Genomic DNA, 13985 nt, shown 5'->3' with positions numbered 1-13985 from the left:
GGCTATAAGACAACAAAAAAGTAATAGAGCCAATCACTTACAGTAGCATAAATGTGTTTTCTTTTACGCTAGCCTATAGCCATATTGTGTATCATATAAAAGAACGCATTTTATGAAATCCTTTCACTTGAAAAACCAAGGGAAAAAAAATAGTAATCATAATGCAATAAAATGAAATAAATTGTAGCCTAACGCACCGCATAACCAAGGACACGATCATGCCATCAGAAAGATTCAGATCTGAGGTTTCTCCTGTCTCATGTTTAATTTAGTTGTGATGTTCAACTCTTTCTGGTCAAATCCTGAATTTCTTTACACAACACAAAATGGCTGTAATTGAGTGCGAGTGCGTCGCTCGCCGGTCTGCGCGTGCGCACCGCACCTCTCCGCCGGAGCTCCGCGCGCAGGTATTGAAGTTTGCTCGTGACACTCCTCAGCGCACAATCTGACGGATCATCGATCATCAGAGCTCGCAGGGATCCGCATCGGAGGAGCTGATGCCTGCTTCAGATAACACAGCTGACTCTGCGCGAGCTCTGCTCTGACAAGGACATGAATGAGAGGAGATCTGAATTCATTTGAACATAACGCACGCGTCTGTTTCCAGCTATTGGAAGTGTATTGCAATCCACGAAATTGAAGGATCCAAAGGAAACGTATGAAGTTATGGATTGTAGATGGACTTTATGAATATTATCTTTTTTGACTTTTTTTTTTTTTTAAACGTGGGTACATTCCAAGATTCGGTTTCAGAGTGACATAGCCTACTTGTTGACTGACTTTTCTACATTTATTATTATTTAATTAATTTCTACAACCCCTCACAATGTTCCAGTACAATAAGAAGTGCTTCACCATTGAATCTCTCGTTGGTAAAGACTCCAATTCCTCCAGTTCTGCCGCGGAGGAGCCCATCAGACCCACTGCTCTGAGGTTTACTGAATCCATCCATCCTTCTCCCTTTGGGAGCTGCTTCCAGAACTCAGGCAGGACATTGTACAGCAGCAGCCCAGAGATGATGTTCACAGACCCGGCCACTCACTCCAGCAACCCCGGCCTGTCTCTGCGGCACCTCCAGATCCCCACACAGCCCTTCTTCAGTCCCCACCAGAGAGAAACCTTGAACTTCTACCCGTGGGTGCTGAGGAACAGATATCTGGGACATCGATTCCAAGGTGAGGATATGTTTTCAGTTATGCTGATGGGGAGGGTGCAGAGAAAATATCGAAATATTGAAAACAGTGCAGGCCTTTGAAGTTAAAAACAGACTGGCCTCATCTTCTTCATGCATAAAAAAGCAACAAAAAATATTTTAAGTAGTCTATAAAGTAGTCGGTGTTTTCAGCACTGCAAGGCCTGTATTGATTTCAATGTTTTATTTTAATAGGCCTATTATATATATATATATATATAAATATATATATATATATATATATTTATATATATATATATATATATATATATATATATATATATATATATATATATAGTGATGCGCACGGGAGAAGTCATAAATAACATTGTTCTTTATTAACGTTCCACTGAATATTATTATTTTTATGTTAAGTAATTTTTTTTCGATAAAAGCGTCTGCTAAATACATACATTTAATTAAATTAAATTTTTAACGATTTTAACGAAAATATTCAAAATCATGTGAAAACCACGCCTTGCAATAGATATTCATGTTTTTTTTTAATTACTGTAAATACTTTGAATCGCTTTTTTTTATTACCCCTTTAACCAATAAACACGATTTGCAAAATAATAATCGTTAAATTACGAAAGACCGGTGCTTTATTTAGATTACGTAGCCTATTTAGGAAATATTATAAAATAACAGAATAGCTTGATACAAATCGTTTGTGTTCTGTTTGAATTATTCTCAGTCCTCAGTGTACAATATTATTATAATACCTAATTGATTATTAAAACATTATCGCAGTTGTAATTATTTTTAAGCATAAAATGTAGCTACCTAAATGTTCCGTCTTTAATTAATTGAACGTAGATCAGCCTTTAAGGATTATTTTAGTTAAAAATGTGTTACATTTAATAGAATCATATAAACATCTGATCTAATTTTTATATGTAAAAGATAACTAAGGACCCAAATTGTACTGTTATGCACTGTATTTCTACATCTACATTTTTAAAAGTTGTATATACATAAACTATTACGACACTTAATTTATTTATTTATTTGAGGGGGCGAAAGTGATTACTATTAGCCTACATGTGGAAATTGTTATGAGGTGAATTTGCTGCATGCAGCTACTCTCTTTTTATGTTTGTTATTATACCGTCTTGTTATTATAACTCTTAAAATTACACTATAATAAAATGCAAACATTTATAATACTGTTAAAGACATATGTTAGCTTTTTTACCAGTTATATGCACAAGCACTTTATGGATTTATTAGGTAACCGTAGAAAAATCTCACTTGAGATCATTGTTTGAAGTGAGATTGTTTCTTGAAACTTCTTTAAAACATTTTGTATTGTTAAAAATGAAATTGTAGTATATAATATGATAGATCTGATATTCCTGTTTACAGAGTGCTTAAAAAGTGTAATTGATACTGTGAGGTCCTATTTACCAGGCAATTTGTTAAGGCAGCTATCAGTAGCTCTGGCCGGTTTGTGAGGGTCCTGAGCTGCTCCACAGTCCTTGAGGGCATTGCTCAGGTAATTGGTCAGAGGTTGTTGTCACTATCACTCAGATCCGGGGTTCAGATAGAGCCTCTTTGTTTACACTCAGAGCCGATCCACTCACTGATGGTGTCCAATAACCTAGAAAACTACTGTTTAGACAAGACTAAATGCAGCCGTGGGGAATGGCTGGGAAAGGATGGCCTAATGTGTCCATGGAGTTTAACTCTGCCACTTCCTGAATGGGAAAAGAGATGTGTCCATGTCTCGGGGTCCGTCATGCGGGACAAGGTAAACAGGATCTCAGAGCGGCCTGCTGTTGTACATGAGCAGGGGTTTGTGTTATGGGTGCGTTTCACAGACTGTGACAGTGCCACACTGATGCACTTTTCTGAGATTTGTGTGCGATCAGGTTACAATACAAACCTTCCAGAGGTAAAAACACCGTCATCAGCAGCAGACTCTTAACGCTGCTGATTTTCATTTTTAAAAGGCTTCATTCCAACCCATAATGTAACAATGTAATAATATAAAAGCACATCATATCAGTTAAGAAATATACAGTATATATGTTCTATATATAATTATATAGGCCTAATAATAACTGTATTTTGAAAAAATGAAAAAATAATGAAAAAAGATTATTGATTGAGATTAATTTGTTTCTTCAAATTTGTTGAAATCTAAAAAATCTAATTTGATAGGTTTGATAATCATGTTGTTCTTTAAGAAGAGTAATCGAACTTGGTATATATATATATATATATATATATATGTGTGTGTGTGTGTGTGTGTGTGTGTGTATATATATTTATATATATATGTTTGTATGTAAAGTGTGTGTATATGTGTGTGTTGTAATAGACATATAGGCTATAGATGTATTAACAGTGTTAAGTAAGCAGTAATTAAGTTTTTATATATAATTTTACGTAATTCTTCAAAAGTTTGAAAAATAAAAAGATTATTTTCCAAGTTCGAGTTTGTAAAAAAAAAAAAAAAAAAAGAGGCTTCATATCATAGCAAAATGTACTAATAAATAATTTGTATATAGTACTAATACACACACACACACACACACACACACACACACAAACACACACACACACATATATATATATATATATATATATATATGATCTATTCAACCATTTTATTGGAAATTAACGATATGCAAGGACAGAGAGAGAGAGAGAGAGAGGGAATGAGTGAGAGAAATTCATAAATTGTGTCATCAAAAGACTTTTAAGCAGTCTTTATTTGGAGGTCTTGTGCAAAAGTATAATGTAATAAAATAATATAACAATGTTATAATCTAAAAGTCATAATAGCATTAAAGTCATACACATGTGTGTGTTTTATTTGATCAAGCCTGAAGAATCGGAGCGAGGCAGCGTCACAGGGAACACACATTCTGTAGGAAAGACCAAAGGGTCCAGTCTCTTTCTTTCGCTCTATAGGCCACCCTTCTCCCTGCCTCTAATGAGAACAGCACTGACAAGACCAAGCTTGTTTGTGCCAAGGGAATGATAGTCAAGCTGATCTGGGTGCCATCTGGTTCCCTTTTCCTCATGTTGGGGGCTTTCTTGCTGTGGATAGGCCAGTGTGTGTTTGAGTCCAAAGCCCCGGAGGGTCTCCCATGCAACTCTTCAGGAGGCTGGAGTCTCAGTCAGTGTTCTGGCCTGTGAGTCTGATCCACGCCGAGGTGATGCCACACATGCTGACGATGCTAGACCGAGCGCACACTTTGTTTCCGAAAGTTTCGAAAAGTTGCCATCGAGCTCAGTTTCGGTTGGTTGGCGCTAAGCGCACCTTGAGGAAGGTTTAAGGAGAGCTTTTCAACACCTTCAAACCGCCTAGAACTCATTATTTACATTCTTGCACCCGGCTCCCCTCATTTTTGCACGGAGGTGTCTCCATTGTTTTTGCCTGTGGTGTTCAAAGTGTTTTCAGCACGCCAGCTGAACGCAGTCGTCAATGACAGTGCAGTGACAGAAAATATGCACCTTTTAGTAAAATAGAAGCAAAGGTCCTACATTATTAGGACCTTTGGGAAGCCTCTGCTAATGAAGGCTTGTGTCGTTCTGTGCGTGGAAACAAACACCCTATATGTTGCAAATGGGCAAAAATGTGTTTTTGTGTGCTTTGGGATGTGTGTAGATGACATATTATTTTTAAGCAGGAGCTGCTGTGTTTGAGACTGAGAGTTGAAGTTGTTTCTGTGTGATGGCTTAGCGCTCCTCTGAAAGGAGTCAGTTCAAAGCTATTGTCTGTGGATGAAGGGTTGGTTTCGGAGTTTTTAAAGAGACTTAAAGTCTGTACAGCCTCATGCTAATCCGCTTTTCATCTTCTGGTGATGCCATTAGTGAGCTTTTGTGCTCAGAATTGGTACATGACTGTGCATTCTTTGATGATCGGTCTTAAAATTTAATTGCTTCTGTGTAAACGTAACTCTTATGGCTTACTATTTGGATTTGGGTTAAATTAAAATCAAATCAATCTAAATTCGTGGTTAGAGGATTTAGTCGCCCTTTGGAGTTGCGAAAGTATTTCTGGATGACTGCATATATTTCAAAACTTCCATTTGATATGTTAATATACTTCTAGCAATTGCAGTTGACGGCCTTTGTGGCCTAACAAACGCCTTCATGACTGCAGCCGATGCTCAGAAGCAGTCGTTATTGGAGCAAACATCTTTTTGAGGCGTTTGCATGTTACCGATGTACATTTGCGGTTGCACACCTGATGCGAACGTTGAAACATTTTGGTTATTTTTTCATTGACAAAAGATCATGGTCTGTCACTTCTGCGCGCCTCACAATCCTCCCAGTAACCGCTCCGCGAGAATATTTTGTTTGTACGTGATTGCGGTCATCATCTTTCTGAAGATTCTTTCAAGCATAGCTCTCCAAACACTAAAGTGGTCACCTAAATTACACATCCATTTGTTTATGAAAAATGTTTTTCTCTCTTTGTGTGTTTGCAATAAACGGCATTGGGACTCTGCCCTCCAGATGTTGTCTGGGGTCGCGCGAACATCACGTTTGCCCTGACGCTGATGGAGACTAAATTTTACTATTCCCTCATGTTGAATATAATCAACCCAAATGTAAAGGATTTAGATTTGCTTAACTGACAATTAACATATTCATCACTATTGCTTTACATCTTTTCAGCCACGGATGTCTATTTATATTTTAGCAGCAATATTTCAAAGCCTTGCATTTGTATGAAAATCAGGATAATGCCACATTATTAGGGCCGAAGGTTAAAGTCTGGTCTCTGAATGCACGGAGACGTTGGGTTGGTATAAATGATGCGGTGTGAACACACTTTACATCAGCCGTGTCTGGAACAGACCTGGAATTATTCAAATCGACTCATGTGGCTCAATTAAGACATGCAATCCTGCGCCTAATGTCTGCATCACTGTGCCTATGTAAAGCAATCATTTTGTGTAAAAGTATACAGGGTCTTTAGATAATACATCTGCTAAATGAACACATGGCAATGTAATGGTTGCCGTAAGACAGATATTTCAATATTCTAATTAACTCTAAAAGAATTTTACGAATGCACATGTAATGGCATACACGTGTGGAATTCAAATAGTTACTTTCCAAAAGCAATACAATGAATGAAAGACATCCAGCAGTAGGTTACTAAAAATGTAACACAAAAAAACTTAGTTTTACACTTAATTCACTAATTAAAAAAAAAAAAGTATACATGTATAAATGTCCTTTATTTTTTGTAGATTTAAAAAAAAATGTTTTTAATTTTTTAAAAACCCCACTACCTGTCCACTTATTAATTATTCCACATAATTGATTTCTCTATTTCTGTATTTTTTTATATAATATATTTTCAGTTTTAAGTATTTTTTTTGTTAAGTACATTTTAAATTATTATTTATTTTTGAAAAATCCCACTATAAAATTTTTATATTGTTTTTAATTTTTTAAGAACAATTTATTTATTTATTTAAAATTCATTTAAAATTGTACACATCCCAATTAATGCATACTCTTTATTTTTCTCTTTTTTTTTTATATAAACGATACATTTTTATTTATTTATTCACAATTGCTCTAAAATTGTCTAATTTTTAATTAGCATGCTCTCTTTATTTTTAGATTTAGGCTTTATTTATTAAATATATAGACTTTATTTCTATATATTTATTTAAAAACACTCTATTAAATATTTCAATACCTAATTCCCTTGCACTCTTTAATTCTTACTATTACTAATATTTTTTGCTATTTTTTTAAGGTTTTCTTTAGACTATTTTAAAAGAAAGTTTTTGAATTGTATGTATTTGTTTTGTCGACTTTCTAATTAACATGTACTCTTTATTTCTTGTCTCCAGGTGACGACAGTAGTCCGGAAAACCTGCTGCTACACGGACCTTTCTCTCGCAAGCCCAAGCGCATCCGCACGGCCTTCTCCCCCTCGCAGCTGCTCCGGCTGGAACGTGCCTTTGAGAAGAACCATTACGTGGTGGGAGCCGAGCGTAAGCAGTTAGCCAACGGGCTGTGCCTCACAGAGACACAGGTGAGCAGGCAGAGGCACCAGGGTCCATCCCTCCGGCGAACACAGCTGCATTACACCACACACACGGGACGTGAACAAACATTTACTCATCTAGTTTCCTCACAGGACGGAACTAATTAATCATTCCTTGCCTTGGGATAGGCCATATAAATTCCAAAGCATGTATACAACACTCAATAACTGGTTATTTTCACAATCGTCTGTACATACATATTTGTGTAGGATCGTTAGGCTTGAGCAATACCTGCCGTCCAAAAGTCTGAGGCACTTTTGAAAACCTGGGATTTCAAATCTGAACCTGGAAATAAATGGAAAAATTTCATTAAAAATAACTAAATACATTTTATGAGATTTAGAGTTTAGGGTTTCGGAGACTGGCTGTGAATCTTTAAAATCAAAACTTATTAACAATTAAATTAATTAATTAAATGTAACATTTTCATGTGTCAATGTAACATGTTTTTTAAGTAATTTTTACGTTTTTTTTAAATCTTTCTTTAAAGAAATCTAACAACAACAACATCTACTTTTATTTTGGATGTGTTTTTTTAAATACTTTTTTATCTATATTTTGCTAAATTTTTAAATTAAACATTTTTAAACATTAAAATCAACTGATAATATAATCTGTCAATATATGTATTTAAATGAATTACATTTAAATTTTATTTCAATTAAATTACAAAACTCTCGTACGTTTTAAAAGCTCACACAGTATATATATATATATATGTGTGTGTGTGTTTTCAAATATATTGCAGAAGAGATGCAATCCTGCACACTTTCTATACTTAATACTAAATATTAAAGTTTAACATCACAAGCAATGCTTCGGTCCACTGACCTTCATCAGGCATAGGCCTAGGACAGGATTGCATTGTTTTATATATTTAAAAAAAGACTAAAAACATGCATTTAAATAAATATTTCTAAGTAATTGTTTTAAGCTGATATATTAACGTGGCCTCTCTTTGTCATTCTTGTTAAGGTGAAAGTCTGGTTCCAGAACAGAAGGACCAAACACAAGAGACAGAAGCTGGAGGAGGAGTCGCCGGACTCGCAGCAGAAGAGGAAAGGTACTCAGCATGTGAGCCGCTGGAGGGTGGCCACGCAGCAGGGCAGCCCCGAGGACATTGACGTCATTTCAGAAGACTGATATCACACGGCTAATAAAACATCAGTCATGCTGATGGATCAGACTTTGTCATTGAACAGTCGGCTGATCGTGCACAGCTGAACAGAGACTCGACTGGAAGACTTCTGTATGCAATACACATGGACCTCTTGGTTTTGGATGGCGTTCCATCTCAGAGCAATGAAGACTTTTTGTATGCTTTCTTTTGTTACACTTCTCTCTTGGTCTTTTGTTATCAGTCAGAACATTTCCATTAGAAAGTAGTATATCGGACGGGCAAAACCACCTTAATGAATAGATTGATAAATGTTTGTAGTGTTAAATTGCTTTAGACATTAAACGGCCACAGTCTAACGACAACAGGTCGATCCATTGTGTGAATCGAATATCTCTCGTAGATGTACTTCTGAAAAACTGGATGTTTGTATTCGACAAAATGTCATTATTTTATGAATGGTGAAATACCCTCACGGTCTTTCTAGAAAATCACTAGTGCAGTTTCACATCTGAAATGGTTCTATTTATTCTGAATGAGTGGACTTTTCTATGCATTTGAGCTCCAAGCTCAATATTTTATTTAGCGTTTTACATCGGGGTTAAAGCTTACAAAAGATTTGACTTGTTATGCGTGAGGATGATTTTTCTTTCCTTTTTTTTTAATGGCTCTTGAACTGATGTCAGATATCAGTGAATTAGAGGCTTAGAAAATGCTTGAATTTCTTTCTTTGCTTAATTAAAATAGAAAATAAATCAAATACATCTCAGTCTAACCTCCATGACCCAGAATGGTTTGTAGCACTTCCTTGCAGTTTGTTTCTTTATTGGGTGAAAAGCACTGTAATTCCCATCCGTTTGTCTTCATTGTTCAGGCTTTTTTTTTTTTATGTGTTTGTTTAACCTTTTTTCTGCAGACTATTAGATAATAAAACTTTAACTTAATGTCTGTTTGGAAATGATTTATTCCTTGGTTCCCACTATTGTTTTTATTACTATTATGTTACTTTGAATGGATTTGATAAGTGCGGGAACTTTAGTGTTTTGTTTTAATATAAGTTACTTTTGCATTCCTGAGCAACCACAGCTTAATTAGTTCAGTTACATAAAGCAGACGTGGATCGTTACTCAGAAATACTCCCAATAATAATGTATTTACATGATCACACAACTTATAAGTGCTTGAACGTGAACACAAACATCTCCACCTTTGGATTTCCATGTGCAAACAGTCAGCATCACCTTCACTTCTGAATACGTTTCTGAAGTTTTTTTATTTAATATGCATTATTTGGAGAATTAAACTGTTCACTTACGTGCATCTGATCATGTAACTTCTGTTTGCTCATTTGAATGTACGTATATATATATATATATATATATATATATATATATATATATATATATATATATATATATATATATACACACATACACATTCATATATTCCAGTCAGCTGGAAATGCATCCATGTCACCTTTATGTGCTGTAATTTACACCTGCTAATCCTTAAGGCCCAGAGTGACAGAAATGAATTACATTTGCTTCTCTGCTTCACCTCAGATGCTAATACAAGCCTCATTATCAATCGCAATGCCTATAAACTGTGAAAGATAATATAAGAACAATCTATTCATATTCTCTTTAATTAATGGAAAAGTCCCCAGGAAACAACGCTTCTGAAAGACACAGGGTAAAAAAAAAAAAAACATATGCCGCAACACTTCAAACAGATATAATACGCTTAATTTAAACTCAAACACCCACGGCATGGAAAACATCACTCGCTTGAAGATTGAAGTGTAAACAAAGGCTGTTTCTGTCATACCCATTATGTTTCAGACAGCCAGGTATTTAGTTCTGTGTACCGAAATGAAATCACAAACAATGAATGATTGTGAATGTCCCCCGTGATAAATCCTGTGTGGGTATAGTCAAACTTCACTAATGCAGCATAACCAGCGAAGTCACAGTGTTTTTGTGTATGCAAAATCTGTGCCACTCTCTGTCTGCATGAGTAATGATTGCATAGACAGGACGTTATCGCTGTAAAACACATGATGATACATAGTAGCTTGAGATAACTCAATAATATGGTTGAGATAGGATGCAACATATGGCCTAATAGTGCAAGAAGAAGTGTGTAAAATAGTTTAGACTGACTAATATGCTGGAGACACTGTATTATATTGTGATTCTGTCTCAGAATATTCCTCTGTGTAAAAGCACACAAACGCTCATTAATCTTAAGAGGGCTATACTTACAAATATTTCCGACTAGCTACCTGCCCCTATGTTGTTGCCATGGATATGAAGAGGTGTAAACAAAAGAACAGATGGTGGAAAGCATGTAGGTGTAGCGAGCAGTCTGTGATGTTTCCCAACTATGTTAAGTGAAATAATTCATCTAACTTACAGTAATTTGATCTGGACCGATGCCAAGCTTGGAGTGGGCCACCGTTTTGGCTTCATCTAGATTACCAAAACTGCTTATTACTGCAGCAAACCGAGTCTGTCTATGATAGAGATAACGCAATTATTTTCGCATAATTGGTCTTTGTCTTCCAGAAACAATTTTCATTCAGAAATTGCTTGCAAATTTTTAGTGTTAGAAAGAAATAGCAAGTAATGCATTGAATCAAACATGAAATTTCGAAGTACGAAGACTGAAATAGTAATTTTTTTTAAAACATAATCCTATATTTTTATTTATTTATTTACAACTTTGAGAAAACGTGCATTGTTAAAACTTTGACCATTGTGTTTAATTCCCTTTCCTATTAATTCTGAATACAAAACTGACCATTTTTTGCAGTTACTAAAATAATATATTTGAGAAATATATATACAGCAGGTATATTTTATGAATTTGCAGTGCGTCCATTAATTTTGATAACGTTTATAATTCATATGCAATCAATGTATTTTACAACAGCACCAACAACAAAAATATTATTCCAATATTAATACATCAAAATGTCACATATAATTCAGTATGTTACTTGGTGTTTCTATGTATTTCTTTGGGAAATGTGTTAGCAATTTCTTCCAATTTGTTTCATCTTTATTCCAGTTTGGTGCTACTTATTTAAATTACTAAATAAATTAAATAAATATATAATTTAAAAGAAAAAATATTGACATTAAATAATAGGCCAAATAATAATTTTTTATTTTTTAAACATATTTATAGCAATCAGTTGTGAATGAAACAAAGATTACTGGATTATGTTTTGTCTTTCTGCTTTAAAATGTATTATTTGATTCAGTGTGTTACTTGATGTTTCTTTGTTTTGATAGTCTTTTACTTAATATGTTATTGATTTTTAAACAATTTCTTTGTAAGTTGGTGTTTTATATAAATCTCCATTGGTTAAAAAAAAAATAAATAAAAACCTTATCTAGTTGCTTATCTATACTGTAAAAAATAAAAGTTGAGAAAACTTAAACGTTTAAGGCCACCAGCTTCAGCAGATTTTTTTATTTTCTCAACTTGTTGTTTTCAGTCTATACAGTACAGCAAAAAGTTGAAAAAACTCAAAAATCTGCTGAAAGTAGTTGCCTTAAACTTTTAAGTCTTCTCAACTTTTTTATTTTTTACAGGAGTGACTAATTTGTGGCTGTTTCGACTGCAACTGAGCAATTAGCACGTGTTTAGAGGCTGAGAACATACAGTACCTCAGCGAGGCTATAAACAGTGTCACTGTTCAGTGCTGTATGTGTTTTAATTACAATTATTCATCAAATTATCCAATAACTGCGCAAATGACTAAACTAAACAACATGCTGCTATTACCAGTAGTCTATGGGTTGTCATGATTATAACAGCCAATGGAAAACAAAAACCAGATGGGAGGTTTAGTACTTTTCCAAAGCAGAATTATGTGGGATATGATGGACAAAAGGCATTATAAAAATGTTGTACATCCTTGTTTCTAGATGATAGGATAATAATTTGGTATGTGGGTGGGTAAACTGGGGATGTTTGGATTTGAGAACGAGGAAGTACATACTAGATGCATTTGTATCTAATGTGCAGCGTACAGTAAGGAGGGACAATGTTACACATGTGTATGATTTATTAACAGTTTTCACAGGTATATTTGTGATGGAACGTTCAATCGAACTACTTTTTGAAAAAGGCATTTACTCTTTTTTTATTTTTTTCCCAAAACTTTTTTAGGTGGTAGGGGGTAATATGTGCTGCATGTGATGAAACATTGACAAGACACAGTGTGATTTACAACACAAATGATATGATAATTGCAGGCTGGCAACTTTCAGGAACTAGTTAGCCAGTTTTATGGACTGGAAGAGCTTGTTTCCTCTGCTGCCACCTGTTTGGTCTGCACCGATTGGCTGCGGGGCACTTGAGAAAAGGAAAGCAGCCACCCAATTACAGGGTCCTGCCAGTCAAGTCTAGAAGGGTAATTGATTGGTTTTTGTGAATCAGTGTTAGGAGCTCTAATTAATGCACAATGACCGTTGCCGATCCAAAATCCATGAGCTAAACCGAAGACGCTCATCAGCGATTCCATCGATCTCTCAAAAGTAAATTGCTTTTGACATTGGGCTTTCGCAACAATATTTTGATTGGCGAGGCTTTTTTGTGTACCCAAAACAGTCAGTGAGAGTTTTCTGTTTTGATTACAAATATTTAAATTATTGCAGACATGCCGCTTAGCTTCTTTGAAAACATACCAGCCTCTTTTGTGAGTCTCTGTGTGTGTTGGTAAAACACACAGACAGGGTAATTACACAGAAACATCCGTTAATAGCGTGTTGAGTGGACAAAGACACAGAGGGAGTTAAAGAATCATAACAATCATTCATGTGCAATACTTCTTTGCAGATAGAAATCTACCTTGTCTTTCACATGTCAGAGCCGATGAAACATGTAGCACCTTTGTATACAGTATCATTCAAAGCTCTTGTTTGTGTGTTATTTACATTTAATATTAACGTCTAATATTAACTATTGTAAATTAAAGATTGTATAAAAGACATATTAAATCAAGACGTAGTTTAAAGGAACAGGTAAACCAAAATATGATGATATCGTACTCACCCTCAGGGCATCCAAGATGAGTATGTAGATGAGTTTGTTTTTTCAGCAGAACAGATTGGGAGAAATAGAGCATTCCATCACTTGCTCATTAATGGATCCACTGCAGTGAATGGGTGCCGTCAGAATTAGAGTCCAAACAGCTGACAAGAGGTTTCTATCTTAAAATGATTGCTTCCAGCTCAAATACGGCTAAAAGTCATAGTCATCTCATCTGAATCAGGAGAGAAATATGCACAAATTAAGCAAGTGAAAACAATCCAAATCAGTTCTAAACAAATATGTTGGTGGATTTTCATGTGAGAGGAAAACAAGGGATGGACTTTTTCTTAACTGGAGAAAGCTTTGTTAGGGATATGAACAATATGAATAATATTTTTACTATGTGATGGTTTAATGTTAAAACATCTTCATTATGGATGGTTGTTAAACAGAGATTTTCGCTTTACAAGATGTAAACTGATTGACAGGAGTGGTGTGGATTACTGTGAAGTTTTTGTCAGCTGTTTGGACTCTCATTCTGATGGCACCCATTCACTGCAGAGCATCCATTGATGAGCAAGTTACTCATAACGCTGCA

The 13985-nt window shown here is 35.1% G+C and overlaps 1 protein-coding gene across 1 annotated transcript; it reads left to right on the top strand.

The window, feature by feature from the left end:
• The first annotated feature begins 404 nt into the window (after positions 1 to 404).
• On the top strand, positions 405 to 9244 carry LOC127971775 (homeobox protein EMX1-like). Its single transcript, XM_052575000.1, has 3 exons — positions 405 to 1175; positions 7027 to 7211; positions 8200 to 9244. Exons 1-3 carry the CDS (start codon positions 827 to 829, stop codon positions 8365 to 8367), a joined length of 702 nt encoding a protein of 233 aa, XP_052430960.1. The 5' UTR covers positions 405 to 826; the 3' UTR covers positions 8368 to 9244.
• The last annotated feature ends 4741 nt before the right edge of the window (positions 9245 to 13985 follow it).

The sequence above is a fragment of the Carassius gibelio genome, chromosome B14 (assembly GCF_023724105.1).
Source record: "Carassius gibelio isolate Cgi1373 ecotype wild population from Czech Republic chromosome B14, carGib1.2-hapl.c, whole genome shotgun sequence".
NCBI lineage: Eukaryota > Metazoa > Chordata > Actinopteri > Cypriniformes > Cyprinidae > Carassius > Carassius gibelio.
The sequence above is the reverse complement of the archived record's forward strand: the minus strand, read 5'-3'. Positions and strand labels throughout refer to the sequence as shown.